General features: G+C 41.8%; 2 protein-coding genes across 2 annotated transcripts; one reads left to right on the top strand and one right to left on the bottom strand.

The window, feature by feature from the left end:
* Nucleotides 1-2,644: 2,644 nt before the first annotated feature.
* LOC136633653 (C-X-C chemokine receptor type 3-2-like) lies at nucleotides 2,645-6,575 on the top strand. The gene is made up of 2 exons (XM_066572362.1): nucleotides 2,645-2,729; nucleotides 5,571-6,575. Exons 1-2 carry the CDS (start codon nucleotides 2,682-2,684, stop codon nucleotides 6,573-6,575), a joined length of 1,053 nt encoding a protein of 350 aa, XP_066428459.1. The 5' UTR covers nucleotides 2,645-2,681.
* Nucleotides 6,576-9,944: 3,369 nt separating this feature from the next.
* On the bottom strand, nucleotides 9,945-22,325 carry LOC136631402 (trypsin-like). The gene is made up of 5 exons (XM_066605683.1): nucleotides 22,253-22,325; nucleotides 20,251-20,413; nucleotides 19,612-19,871; nucleotides 14,091-14,227; nucleotides 9,945-10,138 (listed from the first exon to the last, which is right to left on the bottom strand). Exons 1-5 carry the CDS (start codon nucleotides 22,290-22,292, stop codon nucleotides 9,989-9,991), a joined length of 750 nt encoding a protein of 249 aa, XP_066461780.1. The 5' UTR covers nucleotides 22,293-22,325; the 3' UTR covers nucleotides 9,945-9,988.
* Nucleotides 22,326-23,290: the final 965 nt, after the last annotated feature.

Here is a 23,290-nt window from a genome sequence, read left to right as displayed (position 1 = left end):
ATTATGGAAAATAATACGCAACATGCTCTATTTTTGTGTGCAGCAGAGGCCTCATAGGAATCTATGGGGGTGCGCACCCAATCTCCATGAAATCGTTCACAATACTACATGATTTTGCGGGGAAATCGGTAACACCAGAGACTAATTAGGCTGCAGAGCCTGTTAAATCATAGCGCTGGTGTGTCCCGCGCCGATGTAAATGGTCTCTGTAGAAAAGTACAGTAAAATGTGCGATACCGCTCCCTTCATAGTGCATATACGTCACGCTATCACGAGCGTATCTACGTCTATGGTTGTCTGCATGGAGCCCATAAATGGAGCGGAGGCACACTGAGCTGAATTCGAGCACTTTAGTTCCCTCGGAAATCAATGGGAACTTAAAGGGAACTGTTGCTTTCCATTTGGCCGCTCCTCAGATGGCACAGCTAAATGGAAAATAAAAATGCGCATGTGAACAAGCCCTAAGGCTAATTTCACATGGGCGAGTGTGATACTGGACCGTGAAACTCAGCCCGACATCGCACTCAGCAACATGCGATTTCTCCATGGATGCAAGGCGTTTTTATGTTGAAAACGCCTCGCATCACTTCAGGGAAGTAGCGATCCTCTGGCGCGGCTGACAGCTGTGGCGGAGGGTCGCGGAGTGTCTCCCATTGTTTTAAATGGAAAAACTCGCATGCACCTTGCAACAATAGGCAAGGCATTCTGAGGGAAGCCCAAAGGTAAGACATGTTGTGACTTTTTCCTGCAACGCTATGTGATGCTGATGTGTATAACCCCTATCAAAGGAATGGAGTTCATATTCGTGCGTCTTGCAACACACAAATCTCGTGCGATTTTCAAAAGCAGCCTAAGCAGGAGGGAGTAGGAGAAGTATGGTGGAAATTTTACCCATATCCATCTGTGTGTGACTTCTTGCTGATACAATTCTGCAATACCATAAAACACACACATTGCGGTTACAATCATACAACAGATGACCTTTAAGAGTTGAAGGTCACATAACCTGCTTCTAGTTCATAGCCGTTTCACTACCACAAGCATTTTAACTACAGTTTTGAAGCCACACAAACAAAACTACACAAGATTAGTAGAGTATGTTGGTTTCTGTGGCTTTAACAGATGTGAATGAAGATTGTACAGCTAGTATGTAAAACCTCAGTCCACAGACCCATCACAACAACATGGCTTCAATGGGTGCTTTAATAACTGAAATTATTACACATTTTCAAGGTACAATAATTATTAGCCCAGAAATGGGACTATACTCCTTAAAGGGGTTGCCTAGGATTAGAAAAACATGTCTGCTTTCTTCCAGAAACAGTGCTACACATGTCCACTAGTTGTGACTGGTGTTCTACATCAGCTCCACTGAAGTGAATGGAGCTGATCTGCAATACCACACACAACCTGTGAGCAGATGTGGTGCTGTTTTTGGAAGAATGTTTTTCTAATTCTGGATAAACCCTTTAAAGTTAGACCCAATATAGGCTCTCAGATATCTCTAACAGAGTAAGGTACATAGCTAATTAGTAAAGGTGGTTTATGATATTTTAAAAAGTCAGCATTTTTTTTAGAACAGCGCCACTAATGTCTGTTAACCAGATTGGATTTGTTTGCTCATTCAGTTCACTCTGGAATACCCGACAGAACCCAAAGACAAGAGTGTCACCATTCTTACTGATCTTTTTTGCCTAATATCATATAATCTATTGCAGTATTCATTATGACGGAGTCCTGCAAATTCAGCCTTTGGACATCTTTCAAAGTATGTCTTGGAGCAATGCATTAAACCCAGACATGGGATGCTAATTCGTGTTGAGTGAGCTGAACCAGTTAAACCCTGTTTTGGATTGAATTGTGCTAAATGTGCGAACTTGAACATACTGAAAAAAGAAGGTGGCGCCAGTCCTGTGGTCCTAGGTTTAATTCTGACAACATCTGCATTGAGGTTGGAGCTTCTCCATGTGCTTCATAACAATCACATTTATTTATATAGCACATATATTATTGCTTTACATCACTTTGGAGAACATTCAAACTCCATGCAGATGTTGTTCTTGGTCAGATTTGAACCTGGGACCCTAGTGCTGTAAGGCAACAGTGCTAACCAGCCAGCCACCGTGTTGTCAGATTTTCAAAACTTTGCTCATCTCTAATGCTACTCTTAGCCAACTTCCAACAGAAGATAATAAAAGGGAGCTCGTGCACGGCAGCTGCACTCACAGGTGCGCGTGTGCCACCAGCATCATGCCGGCCAGGCACCCACGCCCCCTGTAGCCGAACAGCAAGCCAGGGGGATGTGCCCTGAACACGGGACCCCATACACCGCCGCCCCGGGAGGACCATCAACCACCATATGGTAACAGACGATAATTTCATTCAATCTGACCCCATTTATGTGTCTTGCATTTGTTTATGTATTTTTTTAGTAAAATGTTCTGTTTACATGTGGAGCCCCATATAACGCAGGTTACGAGTGAAATACTTTTTTTCATTATTTTCAGTTCAGTAACTAGAATCTCATTTAAATTATATTCTATGAATTTGTTTTCTGACCACTTCCTTTTTCTAGACAAGGCATTCCTGATGTTGAGGTATCTCACAGTCATCCTTTAAGAAACAGATGCATCTGCATGTGAAGGTTTCTTACTCTGAAGTGATTTTCAAAGGAAATTATCATGAACATTCCGGAGTTTGATACTACGACCAGCACAGATGACTATTCTGTAAGTATGTCTACATACTCTACACGCAAGATTATTTCCAAATGTTGCAGCTATAATATAGGTATGAAAAGTACTAGAAGAATGCTGCAAAACAAACATTTGACAGGGGCTTTTGTAATGTGACAAATTCAGTAGAAGTTTTTGTATATCGCTGAAACTTTTTCTTTTTCTTTATTATTGATATACTTGACAGCCACATGAAAATATTATGAAAACTGTAGGAACTTGAATACCACCCAATGGATCCTTCAGTTTCTATGACAGCTGCCAAACTACAAAAACTGCATGTTTCTCCAGTTGTAATAAGATACAGATTTCTTTTTTTATGTCAAACCTACAATCGGCAACAATTTTCATCCACGGCTACCTAATCCCCTAGCTGCCAGCAATAATCTAGGAAAGAGGAGAATAATACAGCATTGTTTTGTATTTTTATTATTTGTTATCATTTCTTTTATTATTACTACTATCATTTCAACTTCCGATTTTTTACTTATTTATATTATAGCTATTTTTTATAATTTTTTGTCATTTAAATAACTTTATTAGTTAAAACAATTATAGATTTACATTATGTAAATTTGTTTTTGCATGCCCTTTGTCATTTTTGTGCATTTATATTATATCAATTTTGTGCACATTTTGTTTTACATTTTTAAATGAAATCAAATTATTGCCAACTTTTTTGTGCAAAGAGATAAAAGTGACAAAAGGTGAAAAATGTGCAGTGAACATTATTGCTAATGCAAACTAAAAATGCAAAAGAGAAAAAAAATCAAAGGTGTTTAGGCAGCTGTTACACTTACCGCTTTTTAACGTGATTAATATGCGCCTCGAGTGCCGCACTGATCACGGTACAATGCCACCATTGATTTCAATGGGGCTTCGCAGAGCAGTGCTTGAACGCGACATTTGTAACACCGCGATCTTCAAGCTCTGTCTGTTCTATTTTGCAGTGTTTTTTTTGCATTTTTTAACGCTTCCCATCACCCATAATGATGGGGTGTTTTAAAAAAGCGCTGTCAAACACTGTACTATGTGCTCAAAAATGCAGCTCAAAATCACGGTAAAACTATGCGGTTTCAAGCGGCGTTTAACTGAACGCACATGTGAGAGTGGCCTCAGTGTTCCTCCACCAGTTGGGAAAACAACCCTGTAGGCTAATGCAACATGGAGATGAGAAGTTACCCATATATTGCAGGACAAGCCAACTTAAATTTTATGCCATTAGAAAGAAAAAACAGTGAGATGGCACTTAAAAAATAGCAGACTATGTTGGAAATTTTACAATTGTGGCAAGGCAACTTGAAGTCATGGTGCGATTGTGATTTCACCAAGGCAAACCAGCTGTAATCAAATGATGGGAAAATGCCTTTGATCATGCATGGCTAAAAAGAAATAAAAGTGTGCCAGTACACCCCCAGGGAACTCAGAAAGTGAGAGTTGTGCTGCTGGATCCACTAGTTCCACTGCCGAGAACTCAAGATAGACCAAATTGTGATTAAGGACCACACACAGGGTTTATTTGCTGAAAATCATGCAATAATCTTTACTGGTGGTTCCAACAAAAATAAAAGGCAACATTTCGGGTAGAGGGTGTTCTTTCTCAAGCCATATAGTGAACCGGGACCTATGTTGCCATTGTTGTTCTAATAGCAGGTATATACTGCAGCACACACACATACCATAATTCCTGTGGGAAGCAGGGTGTAGATGATCGCTCAATGTATATATCCTGACCATGGATCAATAAGCCAGATAAGTCCGTAAATGAGACATGAGCAGCAAGCAGGTGCAATATTCACATCCTCATGTCCAGAGGATGCTCCTTTAATCAAGTCCACATAGAAAACAACGTTTTGGCTAAAACACCCAGCCTTTTTCAAATCACTCCAGCCAAAATGAGCATAGTTGGCAATTAAAAGTAATTTATGGTCATTATGATTAAAGTAAAAGTGAAAATAGGTATTTAAAAGCACACTCTACATGATTAAAAAATAGGCATCGTGAAAGGGACAGATGTATTTTAAATTGGGCCTTGTTGCCAATATCAATTAGAGCTTAGCTTTATTTATAGGCAGTTTTTCTGTAAGACTGTCAGACCCAAATTTATTTACAAAAATGTTCCAAATTTTAAGGATGGGGTTATCCACGGTGGACAGTGCCTTTTTATTAGAACCAATATAAGTTGTTCACAGAGTGCTTGGACCCCCAACAATCAATTGCATTCTGTAGAACTTGGGAGCAAAGGTTCAATCCTCCCATGTGGGAAAGTGAATATTATACAGTACCTATTGAAATCTCAATGGATTGCCTATGTAATGCATGAATGTACTGGATCATCCAAAGCAAAAGGTGCACTTTGTAGCCACTCTCTATTATAGCTAATAGATGATGGCCCTGAATGGGAGACTCCATTTAATCATATAGCATGCCTTGTGTCGCAGAGTGTAAGCTTTCACCTACAACCTGAATGTTGCAAGTTCGATCCCTGCATGATTCAGGTAGCCGGCTCAAGGTTGACTCAGCCTTCCATCCTTCTGAGGTCGGTAAAATGAGAACCCAGCATCTAGCATTAGATTCAGAATGCTATTGTATCCCTGTTGTCACAGTGCAATGTATTATTGGCACTCGGGTGACAGTTACATAGTAAGAGCTGTATAGGTGACAGTAGAGTAATACTAATCTGGGCAACCAGTTAAATGTTAAAAGCATCTAGAAATAAGAATGTAGAAATTGTCTTTACAATGCATGACTGATCCCTTGCAAATTCTAAGTTTAATGTGGTATTAAGAAGACGTTATATGTAAAGTATTAATAACTCATCAATTCTGTTTCTAGGATTATACACCTACTTTGGACACTGTGCCTTGTGAGCCAGCAGGGACGTTTTTGGGATATTTCCTTCCAGCAGCCTTGACCATTGTATTTCTGTTGGATCTCATAGGAAATGGATTTGTGCTGACAATATTAATAAGCAGGCGAACCACCTGGCATCTAGCAGATCACTATCTGTTCCAGCTGGCCTTGTCGGACCTTCTTCTTGGTCTCACACTACCATTTTGGGCTGTTCAGTATGGATATGGTTGGTCGTTTGGTCAAGTTTCTTGTAAGGTAGTGGGAGCTCTTTTCACAATAAACATGTACAGTAGTATTTTACTCCTAGTTTGTATTAGTTTAAGTCGCTATATCTCTATTGTCCATGCCGTGAAGTTTAATAAAAAGCAACGTCCGATCCATGCGGTCATGATCTGTGTTTTTGTCTGGGGGTTGTCTTGTTTTTTGTCTTGGCATGAGCTTTATTTCCGGGAGGTCGGTAGCCTACTATCCGATAAAACAATCTGCTTCTATAAGTTTGACCCAGAAAATTCAAACTCATTGAGGATTGCATTGCAACTTACAGAATTTACTATTGCTTTCATTGTCCCATTGATTTTTATGTTGTCCTTCTACTCTCGAATATTTTGTACTCTTCAAGGTTCCAGGTTAAACCACTCCAGAAGATCTCAATTAGTAATTGTTGCTCTGCTGCTCGTCTTCTTCTTCTGCTGGGCACCATATAAATCCTTGCAGCTCATTGATACTCTTCAAAGAATGGGATACATTGCCCGCAACTGCCGGTTTGAAGAGATGCTGGACATTGGCCTAGCGGTTACTGAGACACTAGGCCTTTTTCATGTCTGCATAAACCCAATAATATATGCTTTTGTTGGGGTTAAATTTAGGAAAGAAATTTTTAGGCTTTTCAAAAGGTTGTCTGGTCAAGTTGTTAACTCCAGTGTGGTTTCATCTAAGGAAGGGGCAATCTTTACTGACTCTAATTGTTCATACTCCAAAATTATGTAATCTGAAATAATAGAATGTCTGAAATCTCTATGGTGTCTATTAGATTGAACATGTATATTCAATAGGTGATAGATAGAGATGAGCGAACACGTTCGGCTCCGCCCCTTTTTCGCCCGAACACCGAACTTTGCGAACACTTCAGTGTTCGGGCGAAAAAGTTCGGGGGCCGCCGTGGCAGCGCGGGGGGGTGCGGCGGGGAGTGGGGGGGAGAGGGAGAGAGAGAGGGCTCCCCCCTGTTCCCCGCTACTGCCGCCCGCGCCGCCGCGCATCTCCCCGCCCCCCGGCGGCACCCGGACACTTACGCGCGAACACTGCAGTGTTCGGCAAAGCCGGTGTCCGGGTGCGGATGTGTCCGTAACGGACACGTTCGCTCATCCCTAGTGATAGATCTTTTTGGATGATACTTACTAGAGATGAGCGAGTATACTCGCTAAGGCACATTACTCGAGCGAGTAGTGCCTTAGCCGAGTATCTTCCCGCTCGTCTCTAAAAATTCGGGGGCCGGCGCCGGTGACAGGTGAGTTGCGGCGGGAAGCAGGGGGGAGCGGGGGGGGAGAGGGAGAGAGAGATCTCCCCTCCGTTCCTCCCCGCTCTCCCCCGCCGCTCCCCGCCCCCCGACGGCCCCCGAATCTTTAGAGACGAGCTTGAATAATGTGCCTTAGCGAGTATACCAGCTCGTCTCTAATACTTACCCTTCAAGGGGCTTTGTGGGATTATAAAAAAGAGAGTTTAATCTTTCTAGACTTGCTTAAAGGCTCTACAGTATGTAGTATTGAAGCTCAGACCCCTTCACTTGAATAGAACCGCTATAATTATAAAGATTTCTTAAAGAAGTTATCCCCTTTGGATAATCAATTTTAGTGTCTCCCTGATCATAAACTGATTACAGTCTATCCTGCTGATGCAATCTCCCCATCATGAGTTGTGATCTGTGGGGGAACCTGGGAGAAAGTATTCAATTTCCATGCAGTATCATTCCAGTCGAAATAAAGCATTATTATATAAGTCTAATTGAAAAAAGTGAGCTGCCCATGTAATGCTCAGATGTGCCAGTTCTTCCACAATGAGAGAAAATCTCTGGATCTTCACTGAGCTCTGGCTAGTAGATGAGAATCCTATTCCCCTCAACCCCAAATTATCTCAGAATTCCCTATAATGACATTTGAAAATTAGTTTTCTAAACCAGAGAACCACTTTAATTCTCTTTTTCTATCAAAGAATATAAAAAGCCATATAACCCAATCTAGGTATATTAATTGAATTAATTTTATAGTGCTTATTGTCTTCTACTGTCAGTCGAGCAAAGTAGAATCTTGAGTTCATTTTCTACAGCTCGCTACGTGCCTAATAGTCTTGACGTAGTTCATGCACAGCTTAAAGGGGTTGTCTGATCAACTGAAAATATGGGGCTATGTTTTTGAGGGTATTATATAATTAACTTATCAAATACACTTTATCTTTGTAGCAAGATGTCCCACATACTGATCGTGTAATCTCTCCAGCTCGCCCTGCCCCTTAGATGGAACATGATGGTGCCTGATATGTACACCTACTGCCTTCACCCTTCTACAGCACATGTACACTGTATGACTCTGACATTATCATGATCCATCTAAGAGGTGGGCAGAGCTGGAGAGCAGATTGCAGGATGTCTTGCCACAATGATAAAAAACTGCACTCTTGGGTCACATGATTGTAAGGTACAATAAGGATCAGAGGCCGAAGGAAAAATAAAGTGTTGGTAAGTCTATTGTCTATTGCATAATGCTCACTAAAATATTATGCCATCATTTTAGTTAGCAGACAACAACCCTTTAATGATCAGCAGTGTTTAAAGAAACGTTTCCATATTTTTGGCCAACACTGTATGTACTCCATGTTACTCTGCAGAGCACAATTTACAGACTTATTTTCCCCTGGAAGGATATGTGATGTTAAATTTACTTGTATAAAAAAGAAAATGGTATTATAGAGGTGATAGAAGCAATGCTTGTAGGGGAAAATACATCTGTACTAGAGATGAGCGAACGTACTCGTTTTGAGTAATTACTCGATCGAGTACCGCTATTTTCGAGTACTTCAGTACTTGGGTGAAAAGATTCAGGGGGCGCCGGGGGGCGGCGTGGCGGCACGGGGGGTAGCAGCGGGGAACAGGGTGGAGCCCTCTCTCTCTCCCTCTTCCCCCCCCACTCCCCGCTGCAACCCCCCACTCACCTACGGCGCCCCCCAAATCTTTTCGCCCGAGTACGGAAGTACTCGAAAATCGCGGTACTCGGGCGAAAAAGGGCCGTGGCCGAGTACGCTCGCTCATCTCTAATCTGTACACTTTCTGATGGAACGCGCCACAATTGTTTTCTGTTGCATACCATATGCTTCTGCACGACTGTTGCAGGTGTGGCGCAGTTCAGCTCCGTACAGCTCAGAGGTTTTAAGTTGTAATATGCCTGTTTGCATGAGCCATAACAGTGATCAGTGTATAAGATAAGATAGTATACTACATAGCAGTAGATGTATTTGTAGTCCTATGTAAAACTACATAACCCATTGTGATATCAACTCAGTTGCTTTTGACAAACCCAACTTTGCTATATATGTACTATATGTAAGACATTTTTATAATTTGTCATGTAAATGCATGTGCTTAGCTGGAAAAATGTAAATAATAAAGAGACATTTGCAAAAAATTTGCTATTTTGTCATCTTTTAAAAAAAAAAAATTTGGAGTGTGTGTGTGTGTTGTGGTATAGGCTAAAAAGTGATAATTATAGTTTTCCATAAAAGTCAATAAGAAGTTAGAAGAGGAGTGAAGGCTAGCCTCTGGCACCGCAGTATGTAACCCGTGACGTTCCATAAACATGTCCTGTGGGCTTCTAATGTAAAAGCCCCAGGAGGTTTATAGGACATCACTGACGACGTCCTGTTGTGGGGCTCCTGTTGGCAGTAGCGGTCACATGGGTAATTAACCACATGACCACTGCAGGGGTTATAAATAAAGTGGCTGGAGGATAAGAGCGGTGGCCGGGAAGCAGCACAGCAATGGAGAGATAAGTGTATATATATTTTTATAGGAATATTTTGTCCCCAAAAATGACTTTTATATTGGAAAACCCCATTAAGTTTATCTGTATTGTGAAATGGTTATCTTTCTGTCATTTATCTTACTCCCACCTCTAAGATCCTTCTGTCCTTCCAACAGGTGTTCATAGTATCTTGGTTTTTTGATGCGTCACAACCCAATGGGTTGTGGTAAAAATGTAACAAAATCCTTTGCTGAAAGCATTTGTGGCTCAGGACTGCTTGTGTTTCAGTATTTGTTCAGCAGTGTCAATAACCACATACAGTTCACAAGAAGACTCACATTCCGGAAAATTCTAATGTCAAAGGCTTTAATGTAGAGTGACATGCAATCATGGTTAATAGTTATCAACAACGTTCTGGATCCAGTCGTTATAGATGCAGACTTTGGTGTAAACGCCAGGATATCCCGTTTGTGCACAACCTTGCCCCCAAGATACCACTCCATATAGTTCTCCATTGCAGATCAGTGGTCCACCAGAGTCTCCCTGCAAATAGCATGTAGCACATCATTGTAAGATGCCATATAATACACATGGATATATAATACAAGGAGATTCATTCAATTTGCCAGAACAGGATACAATGTGGAAATTCACTAATCTAAAAGTAGAGGATGGAGCAGAGGGAATCAAGTTATAACAGCAGGTTTAATGCTAATCAAGTATGTAGTTACCTTAAAGTGACGCTCCTGTTTCAGGACAAAATTCTGTCCTAGGACCAAAGGGTGGAGGGCATATATTACAACATTGTACCTGTAGATGATCTTCTTGGCTGTTCTTCTGTTCTGCTGGTTTTGGGTGCTATTTTTGGGTGGCCAAGATGACCACCTCCATTTACTAATTACACTATGGACTGCACTGTGATTGGGCAGCATTGATTACGTGTGCAGCAAATTATAAAGCAGGTACAGTGCATTGGTCGTCCTAACAATACCAATGCGCTATGTGTGATTAGGTATAATAAAAATAGCAGCAGCCACCATGGCAGCCAGGAGAGACCACTGAGAAGATCATCTACTAATATATACCCCAACCCCCCTCCAGTTCCAGAACAGAATTTTGTCCCAAAACCAGAGGGTCATTTTAAAGGCATCCCAATGTCTACTTGGGGCCTCTGGAGAGACAGGATGCCCTGTTCAGGTTGACTTATGCCATTTTGGGTGCTAAGAACCGATGCAGGTACCCTCCCCACCACCACCACCACACACCCCCTTCCTCCACAGACAAGATTGTGAGCAAATAATCCAAGAATCATTGAAAGGAGATGGGGGGAAAACAGGTACCAAGTCCTAAAATGTCAGGTAGTTAGGGATATGGTTGTGTTAGTACCAGAAAGGAGAACCATATGTTATTGGAAGCGCTCAGTGTATAGAGTATATTACTGCAGGTTGAGAATATGTGGGCTTTCATTATGACTTTGCAGGGTCATGAACTCTGTACAGTAGAGTAACCTTACCACAGAACTTCATATATTGATACAATGAGAAAAAGTAATGTGTCAAATTCACAAATGTGGATTGAACATTCCCACGGTTTGACCCAATTGATGACTGATATCAAGTTGCAGTTTGGTGGAGGACGTGTCAGATTGTGTCATCATTGTTCTTTATATGAACTAGGAGAGCAGCCACTATATGATAGAGTTGTCACGTCAGCTAACATTAGTCATCCCTCTACGGCAGCAGTCTCCAGCTGTTGGGAAACTACAACTAAGTATTGCATTTGGTGCAGACCGATAGGTTGGAGACCCCTGCACTGTGGGTGGTAGGTATGGCAACATGCATGCAGACTGTTTCCAATAACCAAGAGGATTGTAAATGCAGCTTTAGAGTATAATACAGGCTGTAACTTAAGATCAGTACAGGATAAGTAATGTATGTACACAGTGACTCCACCAGCAGAATAGTGAGTGCAGCTCTGGAGTATAATACAGGATGGAACTCAGGATCAGAACAGGATAAGTAATGTAATATGTTTAGAAAGTGACTCAATTCTTATATAGATTATAACACTATATAAATTATGTATGAAGGTAGATGTATGTATCCTTTAATGTATTACGCTCATCCATAGAATAATTATATGAACATGTAAACACACATATTGATTAGTCAGCCTAATGATGGATATGCTACTACATGTACTGTATTCAGTTATAGGCTGATCAGCTCTCCTGGCTCCTGTGCAGATGATGCATTCAACAATCCTGAAGAGAAATGATTGTCAGTTCTATAAGGGCGCCTACCCACTGGCGTTGCCGATTTTCGTGCGTGAAAAACGCGCGTTTTCCGTGCCTTTTTCGTGGCGTTTTTCGCGCCTTTTTCGTTAATTTCCATTGACAATCATGGGTGCATTAAGAGAAAAATAAGGAGACATATGCAACTGACAGTTCCTATGTGAAAAATTGCAACGCAACGAAAAAAAAAACCCAAATGGACAAGAACACATTCTATGCTAATTGCTCTTCAGAAAAAACGCAAAACGCAATTTAGCATCACAGGAAAAAAAATCGCCAGTGGGTAGGCGCCCTAAGACAAGTGCTAGCTTCTAGCCAATCACATGGAGGAATGTGAACTGCCATTCCTTGGCTTCTATACTTTAAAGTGTGCTATTGGGATCATTTGTTTTGCATAAAGCAGTAGTACATGTGAATATATGAAACTGTAATAAATCTTGTTAGGGACTTCCAGCAGCCTGTAGTTCCCCATTTCTTTTGTCTTCAGGCTCTCTATAAATATTCGGAAACTTCCTCGGTTAGAAAAAAATCCACCTAGTTTGAATTATAAGGAGGGGAATGCAGCTGCAGTTTCTTACTCAGTGAAACAGCATAAGTGGAAGCTGGGCGAACTAACGGTCAGTGCAGTTGGTTGAGCTGCAGTGGTCTGGAGGAAGGGGATCCACCATGCCAGCAGTGCGGAGGCTGTAAGAAGTACGCCTGCTCTTGCTTTAGAGGAGATATAGCTATTGTGTCCAGTATGGGGCAACATCACTAGCTCCTGCTGGTCCGAAACACCATGGGAGTCGCAGTCCGCAGGAAGAGAACTGTTTAATATTACTCCATCCCTCTTTATGACCAGGAGAAGCTGCTGGTCAGCGGAGGAACTTCTCTGCGCTGCTGAACTGATTCCTAAGGCTGAATGCACATCCAGTACTCTACAACAAATTTGTCTTACATGCTGATTTTGTGAGGATTATGCCTTTTGTATTGTAAAGAACAAAATCTATTGTATTTCTGCACCATCTTTCCAGCAAATCCATACCGTGTTTCATACCAAGATCCACATGTAAGACATGCAAAGTTTTATTGGATTTGTTTGTGGTGTATGTATGTTGTATGTGTCTTATGTATGATTGGTGTCTGCGGTATTAAGATGACTTCACCAGCGTGTATTTGCATGCGTTTTTGAGCACGCAATATGAAGAGAATAGAACCCATTGATGTCAATGTGCTTGTTTACAATTGCGTATTCCTCATTTCACATGCACAAAAAAAAACATAGCATGCTGTATTTTTGACCAAGGGTCCCCATAGAAGTCAATTGGGGGTGCACAAATGCACGTGCAATATGCAATGAGATGCATGAAACACTGTGTAATTCTGCTGGAAAATAACATATTAAATGAATTAGTCATTAAAATCAGGTGTAGTTGTGTCTTGCACCCAAAAAAGACACGTTGTGTGCAGAAAAAGTGCAGTAAAATACACGGATACGCACGTAAAAAAGCCTTGTTCAAGGCATAAATAAGTTATGCTGAAGTACCCGCAAAAGCACATATGCCCATGTGAAGCCATCCTTAGTGACGCTGTAGTGGCATCTGGTCTATCTACAATTGTCACATGTGCACAATGTGCCCTATGTGTGAACGACATGCATACAGCCCGTGTCCCAGGTGTAAGTATCGTGTGCAAATGTGTGCAATGTTTGAGTGGTTTGTGTACAGGATCTCCCAATAGTGCGACTTGTGTGCAGCTCTGTTTGCCTTGTTGCCACCAAAGGCATGGGGTCCCAGGCAAATTTTCTGAACAGGGTCTCTTTCTGTCCGTGTCTGCCCCTGAGGGAGCAGCAGAATCAAACATGGGATTGGCTCAGAGCACACAGCACACCTCTGACATCACACCTAGAAGAGCCCGCCCCCGCAGTAAGTGTAGGGAGATAAAATGTGCAATTATGAAAACCACTAGATAGAAGGAAAAGAAAGGAAATACAACATTTCTATCTCTTCTACAACCAATATACATCTACCACTGCATATGGGGGGATTGCGACTTCTTTTCTATTTGTAGGTAAGTTAGATGCAATGAGTAGTAGTAACTCTTTACTCCCCCTCCGCATACAACAAAATGCATTTTACATAAAATCGGAACAAAGAGTATTGTTGACTTAGCAAGATTCTGAAGAACTCTCACAATGGGTGTGACTACACATTCTGTACTTGCCTGACAGGAGTCCTTTCCTCCCTCTATGTAGCCGGCACAGAACATATTATTGGTGATTTTGTTTGGATAAGAGGATTTACAGCTTGAGTCCGAAAGAACAGGAACATCCAAACATTGTAGCTTTTCTGGATACTGAACTGCAAAATATAAAACATTTGTCATAGTTATACCCTTTTTATTCAGGTACTTTAAAGGGACACGCCAACTGTGTTGTGTCTTGTTATGTCACCGGAATGGGGCTGAGCTTGCAGTACTATTCTAGGCCACTGTACAATGTACAAAGCTGTGCTAGTACCGGCAGAAACTCCTACTCCTGAAAACTAGTAGGGTTGTCAGCTGTCGGAACCCTTACCAGTTGACCCACTATGAGGATAAGTGATCAATGTATTAGTCTTTGAAAAACATTTACTTGTGTTGAGACCCTTTTGTTGCTGTTTTCTGTACTATCTCCCTAATTTAGTAAATTGGGCTCTTCCTCTCTTCATCTTGTGGATCTGTACTTGGAATACAGAAGACAACAGCTATTTTAGCAACCATAGATCTATTACTGAGTCATAAAGTCATTTAGGCTGCCCCTCTCGCCCACTACACCTCTTATATCTCCGAGGCTCCTCCTTAAAATCTGTGCACAATCTATGGCAATGAAAAGCTAGCAAAATCTGATAAATAACAATTTTTACAGCAAAACCATAGTTATTGAATGCCTGAACAACATCTCCCCTTGAGTTTATAGCAATAAATAGAATGTAAAGTCATTTATGAGGTTTACCCATTTAGAGAAATCCTTAGTATAATAATATTTTGCCTATCCTCAATTATGGGGTGAACTAATTGAAAGGATTTCTGTCCTCCAAAAAGTAGCTTATAGCAGGGTGTTCTGTTCCTCTGCAACGCCACCACAGGAGAAAAGAAGTATTGAACAATTGTTACTGAAATTGTTTGTCCATATACAGTATATATCAGTATAATGTCTATCTCACAAAGAGAATGCAGCCGATAGCAGCTACATTGAGTGTATCACTCTATCGTTTATGGTTGGAAGAGTGGACACCTGTGAGAAATGTCACTAGTGCTGATTATGTGACCATCTCTGTTGAGTGGAGGAGAGGCGTTGGCTATCTACTCATTCCAATAAACAACGACAAATGGTAGAGTCAGGGGCGTAACTATAGAGGGTGCAGGGGATGCGGTTGCCCCCGGGCCCTGGAGCCTTAGAGGGCCCCTAAGGCCTCTCTTCTTCATATAGGGAGCCCAGTACTATGAATAAAACATTATAGTTGGGGGCCCTGTTACAGGTTTTGCATTGGGGCCCAGAAGGTTCAAGTTATGTCTCTGTGCAGCATGGTTTAGGTATGGGTACGGGTACAGATAAAGATAGAGGGGGGGCCCCAGCTCACGTTTTGCATCAGGGCCCCTGAGCCTTTAGTTACGCACCTGGGTAGAGTGATATATTCAATGCTGCCGCTATTGGCTGCATTCTCTTCATGAGACAGACTATAGACAAATCTGGTCTTCGAGCAAAAATGCCCTTTGTAGTGTCTCTCCACTCTGTCTTATTGATGAGAGACCTAAACAAGGGATGCTCTGCCATTGATTCAGAATTTCCTAATAGGAATTCAGACAACCTCTTTAACTAAAGTGGACAGCCGTATCTAAACCTCCTCACAGTATAGATGCAAAGAATTTTGCAGCAGTAGATAGTCAATGGTTAGGAACTAAGGATGAGCGAGTATACTCGCTAAAGCACTACTCGTCCGAGTAATGTGCTTTACACGAGTATCTCCCCGCTCGTCCATAAACATTCGGGAACCGCTGCGGCTGACAGGTGAGTCGCGGCGAGGAGCAGGGGAGAGCGGGCGGGAGAGAGGGAGAGAGAGATCTCCCCTCCGTTCCTCCCCGCTCTCCCCCGCAGCTCCCCGCTCCGTGGCGGCCCCAAATCTTTAAAGGGGTTGTCCCGAGGCAGCAAGTGGGTCTATACACTTCTGCATGGCCATAATAATGCACTTTGTAATGTACATTGTGCATTAATTATGAGCCATACAGAAGTTATAAAAAGTTTTATACTTACCTGCTCCGTTGCTGGCGTCCTCGTCTCCATGGTGCCGACTAATTTTCGCCCTCCGATGGCCAAATTAGCCGCGCTTGCGCAGTCCGGGTCTTCTCCTCTTCTCTATGGGGCTCCGTGTAGCTCCGTGTAGCTCCGCCCCGTCACGTGCCGATTCCAGCCAATCAGGAGGCTGGAATCGGCAATGGACCGCACAGAAGCCCTGCGGTCCATGAAGACAGAGGATCCCGGCGGCCATCTTCAGCAGGTGAGTATGAAGACGCCGGACCGCCGGGATTCAGGTAAGCGCTGTGCGGGTGGTTTTTTTAACCCCTGCATCGGGGTTGTCTCGCGCCGAACGGGGGGGGGGTTTAAAAAAAAAAAAACCCGTTTCGGCGCGGGACATCTCCTTTAAGGACGAGCAGGGAGATACTCGGCTAAAGCACATTACTCGGACGAGTAGTGCCTTAGCGAGTATACTCGCTCATCCTTATTAGGAACCTATTTCAGGTAAGTAAAATATGCATTTAATAAGACAACCAATAGGCTAAAACCATGACGAATTTTAGGAATTCAGGTCATCTGCACTTGTTTTTTCATAGTTTATGGGTGCACCATATCCTGTGGTCATATCTTACAAACCAGTATTTACTATTATTCAACAACAAGTGACAAACCATAAACCCTAAACCATCTTCTACTTGAACGTCTTATATATTGATCTTGTTTTTTATGAGAAATAAAACCAACAACTGAAGACATGACGTGTCAGCTTGTGTTATGTATGTGTTTTTCTTTTGGTTAACAAACCCTACAGACCTTGGAAAACATACTGAACGTGCATAGTAATTGCTCTTAGAGTCGTTTGAGTACCACAGTAATGGAAATCCGAACACTGTGCCCATTACTTCTAATGCCCCTGTTGAACAATACTGCCTCAGCTATGACCCTGCTCTTCCTACTACTGGTTATAGGTCTTGTATGATGGACAAAAGCTACTCAAAATACAGTTAGAAATATCCATAACCTGGAGATTGAGTATAAGGGCGCCCACCCACTGGCGATTTTTTTTCCTTTGCGTTTTGCGTTTTTTCTCAAGAGCAATTAGAATTGAATGTGTTCCTGTCCACTTGCGGTTTTTTTTTCAGTCCGTTGCAATTTTTAACATAGGAACTGTCAGTTGCATATGTGTCCTTATTTTTCTCTTAATGCACCCATGAATGTCAATGGAAATGAACGGAAAAGGCGCGAAAAAGCCGCGAAAATGCAGCAAAAAACGCCGCCAAAAACGCGTGGAAAAAGCAGCGTTTTCCGCGCGTTTTTGGTGCGTTTTTCGCTGCATTTTCTCGGCTTTTTCGCGCCTTTTCCGTTCATTTCCATTGACATTTATGGGTGCATTAAGAGAAAAATAAGGACACATATGCAACTGACAGTTCCTATGTTAAAAATTGCACCGGACTGAAAAAAAAACCGCAAGTGGACAGGAACACATTCAATTCTAATTGCTCTTGAGAAAAAACGCAAAACGCAAAGGAAAAAAAATCGCCAGTGGATGGGCGCCCTTATACTACAAGAATGTTAAAGATTCATCTGGGGAGAGAAAAAATTCCAACCAGATTAGAGCAGTAGAAAAACATTAAAAAAAAACATACTCACCTCACCCGATTACACCAATGCCCAGTCCCCTGCTGTTCTTCACTTTCTGCCTCAACAGTGATGTCACGTCTATTTCATACGTGAACTGCAGAACCGCTAACAATACTCATGGACAGACATAAACCAATTACTGACAAATGCTCAAGACATTCACCATATATACCTGCACACGTAACAGATGGAATTAGTTTGTGAATTGTCCAAGACACTTAAGCCTGCGACCCCACTTCAAGGGTCTTCATTGTCTTGTGGGTCCTTACTCTAACAAGACAATTTCCACATAAAACCTGCCTGCATGCATGCAGGGCAATCATCCTAATCGGGACAGTCCCATGCTGGAACCTACGGACCTAACTCGCGCAGGATAGAAAATGATCCAAAGCAGGACATTATATAGTTCACACCAACACACCAGGAATTTTCATGCAAGACAGAACAGGACTGTTCATACACCTTATCTGGCCACCTGCACAGAACCAATGAACACATCACTGTTCACACTCACAGAAAATAGAGCAGGACTATCTACACCTCATGTCCGGCCACCTGCACAGACATACAGAACACGACACTGTTCACACAAATACACACAGACACCAAGCACGGAGCAAACACCAGAGCTTTGGGAAAACCAGCTTCCTCTAGCAGAGGGGCTGGTATATATATGCAACAAATCTGTGGTGCTTGGCTGATTGGAGAACACCACGCCCAGCCATCACAAACATGCCACACCTGTAAAGCTGTGCTGCTGGAAACCCATAAAACAGCAAATCCCAGCAGCACAACAAGACAAGTGATGATGTTTCAACCATGTTACCACTGCAGTTAATTACTGATCAAAGTAAGTCAGTGATTGCCTTTAGCCATCCTATGTCCTTGGTGTTGGTAACATTATCACTGATTTGCTGCAGCCAAAAGTGAAGACCATCAAGGGACCGGGCACTGGCAGGTGAGGTGAATTAGGCTTTTTTTGGTTTTTTTTCAACTACTCTGACCTAAAGAAAAAAATGCTTTCCCTGGATAACCCCTTTAAAGTGATTGTCCACAGATAGACAACACCTTCTCTAGAGCAAGCCACCCTGGCAATCAAATGATTATCACAGAACTGGCTACTGAAACCCCTAGTGATTAGGTGATATCACTAAAGAAGATTTGTACATTTCTTCTGCCTCAGGCACTACATGGCATCCATTCAAATGGATTGGTAGCTATACAAAGGTACCTTTAAACATGGAGATTATCGACCGACTCCTCACTAGAAACTAAGTTGGGCCATAGTTTTCCCGTGTACACATGGGCACCGACAGGGCACTGACTGAGAAATTGCTCACTTGTAAGAGTTACTTGCTTTTTAGCTCACCTAAAAATGAGCTGACTATCGACCAATGTAAACAGGCAGTTGTTTATCTATGAATAACTGCCTGTTTAAAGTGAATAGAGGCGGGTGACCAGAGTGATCTCCGGCCTGCTCCACCTCCAGTCTCTGAATGACCATTGCTCCGGTGTGAAAGAACAGGTGCAATACTCTGTGGGATGGCTGTTGGGCACTTATGCACCCAACATTCGTCCTGTGTAAAGGTACCTTAATACACAGCCATGCTGAGTCTGCTTGGCCAGGGTATGTTCTGACTAGTAGAGAAGAATCTTGAATAAGAGTCCATTTAGAAGACCTATTAGGCCATATGTACAAGGGTTGCCCAGTTAGCATTGATTGTAACCTTGCAACATATAGATACTTGACTTGATTCAATGGTGACTGTTATCAATTTTCCACAGTGAAATACAATCCATATAGGAGTTGACAGTTATAAAAAAACTCACCACCAGATGTCTTCAGATTTCCCCAGCCTGACACCAGGCACTGACTTCCTGCAGTTGGGCAGCTAGTGGCAATGGGGATAGGTTGGACATATTGGTTAAACTGTGCCGGCTCAGCTAGTTTGACCATCATAAAATCATGATCCACATTATACTGGTTGTAGTGGAAGTACTGATAAGCCTTCTCCACCTGGATGTGCTGCTCAGTGCCCTCCTCTGTAGTTGTATCATGTTCTCCAAGATGAGCAATTAAGGTCTTGGGTCTACAAAAGTAGTAAAACAAAAATCAAACCAGAACAAGATTTTACATGTTTTTAAGGGTTTATTGGCTAGCCATAGGAGAATGATATGTTTACAAATCACATCTCCTGATCTTCAGATGTAAGGCTGTATTCATACTCTTCTGTAGCCTGCATCAGTATTCTAGACTTTAAAAACACAGGAACAATGACTAAAACCTGATGGACCCTATTATTCATCAATTAGATCTGTCAGGATTCAGTAGGATCCATTGGAATGCTTATCTATCATAGCTGTATTTCAGTTAACAATGTAAATAGTGGCTAAGCAACTTTCTTAGTTTTACTAAATGATGAAGACCAGGATAAATGTTTAACTATAATCTAGACCTACAGAACTTACTGCTTGTAGCAATGAGCTGCTGATATGATCCATCTTGCAGTTATTAGGGATCCACCACACCAGCGGTTTCCATTGTAGGTGAAATAAACTTGCCACGGCTGGGAATGTGAAGCACACTCATAGCCATTAATGATCTTATCGTCATCATCCAGAGGAGCTGCCACTAAAAGGAATTAATATCATGTTAAATACATAGTAAAGGCTTAAGGACACAACTGCATTATGGCTCCATTGTGTGCAGAGTTATATTAGAGTATCTATAGCAGTGTATGAGGTCTCTATTGTATGCTTCCAATTTTATATTGAGGCATGCGAAGGTTTGTCTGTTGAATTCTGTGTAAATCAATTTGGAAAAAGAAGGTCGTGGCATGCATCAGACAGTTTGGAGGTATTCTCCCCTAGAAGCATTGTTTGTAGTGAACAATATCTCATGACCACATCACAAATCTGAGGTGGATCATGGAAAAGTCAAGAGAGCATCAGAAGAAGCTCTACCTGTATTTTATTGATTACACCAAGGCTTTCAAATGCATTGAGCATGATAAGCTTTGGGAAGCACCGAGGGAGGTAGGAGTACCAGTACACCAGACCACATTGATCAAGTCCCTCTACAGTAATCAAGACGTGAAAACCAGATATGGGGATATAGAATGGTTCAAGATCAGAAAGGGCACAAGACAAGGATGCATCCTCTCTCCTTTTCTTTTCAACTTCTATGCAGAAGTGATCATGAGGCGACTGGACTTAAACGATTAGAGTATTGGGTTGGAAATAAGTGGAAGAAGCATCACTAAACTAAGATGCACATACAATATGACCCTGGTAGCAGAGACAGCAAAGCATCTGAAGATGATGATCCTGAAGCTAAAGAAGTAAGAAGATTGGACTTCACCTGAACATCAAGAAGACAAAAATCATGACCACTGCCAACAAGGAAGTCCACATAAAGGTCAATAATGAGGAAATAGAAGTGGTTAATAGTTTCATATTCCTTGGGTCCCTCATCGATCATAGTGACAGCTCAATAGATAAGATAAAGTGTTGATTATCACTGGGGCGTACAGCCATGGGGAGCATGGACCCAATATGGAATTGCAAGGATGTCTTAGTCACCATCAAACCACAGCCATCGTCTTCCTGATTGTAACATTTGGCTATGAGACGAGGACATTGAGGATAGCAGACAGAAGAAATGTTGCTGTTTTTAAGCTGCTGTGTTAGAGAAAACTTCTATGAATCCCCTGGTCACCAACAAAGCTATACAGGACCGTATCAATCCAGAGGTGTCGCTGGAAGGCTAGATCACGAGACAGAGACTGACTTACATTGGACACATGATGAGTGCAAATTTGCTGGAAAAAGGGATGCTACTTGGAATGGTCAGTGGTAAGAGGAAACAGTGAAGACAAAAGACAAGTTGGCTGGACACCATCAAGAAGGACATCGGCAATTGAAAGCAGCTGTGGAGAATAGAGAAGCGTGGAGAGGACTGGCCTACAGAGTATCCAAAAGTGACACGACTGACCGGATAGAAATGAAATTGGAACATACAGAATCCATGCGGTAGTGCGCAGAGCCTATACAGCACTGTCGTTAAGGGCTCTGACATTGTGCATTAGTGCGTAAAAAGAAAAAAGGAACTATATTGATACAGACAATACTCAGAAACCATGATCACACCTCTAAAACACATGAAGACCTCAACATAAAACTGAACATTCTGTAGAAACAGTATTCATAAGGTCACCTGGAGTCCCAAATTACTTTACTTTACTTTACTTTAAAGATAAGTGTTTACTTTAAAGATAAGTTCTCTTTTAAGAACTATGACTCATTAGAACAGGCTCCTGAAATTTAATAGGAAGACTTCTCAACAGATCATGACCATTCGTTAAAGCAGAGATCCCGATCATTTGTTTTAAAGATTCTCCTGGCAATACAAGAATATGCTAAAGATTTATAGGGAGAACGAAAGACATTCAGATATGTAAAGGGTTGTTACCTGCAACTCCCAGGAAGAGCAACACCCAGAGAGAATGCATGTTGAGCTGATGTTAACTCTACTTTGGTATGTTGAATGTTTGAGAGGTCTATGGGTGGCTGGGTGATCCATATATAGGACCATTAACTATCAACATCTTGCTACTTCACATGGCTTATCTTCAGACACCTGCAAGTTCCCATATTAAACAAAAATAGCATATAGGATGCAATAACTAGGACTCATATCTCTAAGCACAATAACTATTTGTCCTCTGCTCATTTTGCTCATTAAATAGTGATTGCTAGATTTAAAGGGAATCTGTCACGTCCCCACAGGACCATGAACTAAGTTATGGTGCTGATAGGGAATGGGACAAGAAGCCAGATGAGGAATTTTTTATACTTACCTGCCCCCACGATCCAGCGTTGTTCTCCCCTGAAGTCAGAGCATGGCATTAAAATCTGCCTCTTTTCAGATTGTGCGCGCTCTCCAATAGACTTGTAAACAGTAAATAAGAATGACTGGACGATTGGTACTTAAACCGAACAATTAGTTTATGAGCCAACGATGATTTTTATGACTGCATAAAACAGTCAATGGGTTCTATTCTCTATGTATTGCGCACACAAATTTTGCATTCGCAAATTCACACCTTTTTCCATGGCATATACGAGCCTTTTTTTGCACACATATTGGCATATTTTACAGTACTTTTTGCACAAGCAGGGCATGTTAATTTGAACATGGCAGCCGAACACTCCCCAATTTAAAATTATTTTTCCTAATGAGCTCCAGATATGTTCTTTTTCACAGAATTGCGTAGTGTTTTACGCATCCCCTTGTGTATTGCGTGTGCATTTTCGCATCTAACATAGACTTCCATGGTGATCTTTGGTGCGCAAATGTGCAGAAAGATAGAGCGGATTCTATTTTTTTGTGCACATGAAAAAATTGGGATATGAGACCAAATCTATTGACATCAATGAGTTCTATTCTCTGCATATTCTATGTGTAAATTATAGCGAGCTTTGTGGTTTGCGGCACCCAGGAGTACAG

Source organism: Eleutherodactylus coqui, chromosome 6 (genome assembly GCF_035609145.1).
Source record: "Eleutherodactylus coqui strain aEleCoq1 chromosome 6, aEleCoq1.hap1, whole genome shotgun sequence".
In the NCBI taxonomy this organism is placed as follows: domain Eukaryota; kingdom Metazoa; phylum Chordata; class Amphibia; order Anura; family Eleutherodactylidae; genus Eleutherodactylus; species Eleutherodactylus coqui.
The sequence above is the reverse complement of the archived record's forward strand: the minus strand, read 5'-3'. Positions and strand labels throughout refer to the sequence as shown.

Excerpts from the sequence above, each read along its gene's own strand:
- LOC136633653 (XM_066572362.1), top strand. The coding sequence starts at position 2,682 with ATGAACATTCCGGAGTTTGATACTACGACCAGCACAGATGACTATTCT. Across the intron at positions 2,730-5,570 it reads CCAGCACAGATGACTATTCT|GATTATACACCTACTTTGGA; the intron begins GTAAGTATGTCT and ends TTCTGTTTCTAG.
- LOC136631402 (XM_066605683.1), bottom strand. The coding sequence starts at position 22,292 with ATGCATTCTCTCTGGGTGTTGCTCTTCCTGGGAGTTGCAG. Across the intron at positions 20,414-22,252 it reads GCTCTTCCTGGGAGTTGCAG|TGGCAGCTCCTCTGGATGAT; the intron begins GTAACAACCCTT and ends AATTCCTTTTAG. Across the intron at positions 10,139-14,090 it reads GAGGAAAGGACTCCTGTCAG|GGAGACTCTGGTGGACCACT; the intron begins GCAAGTACAGAA and ends TGCTATTTGCAG.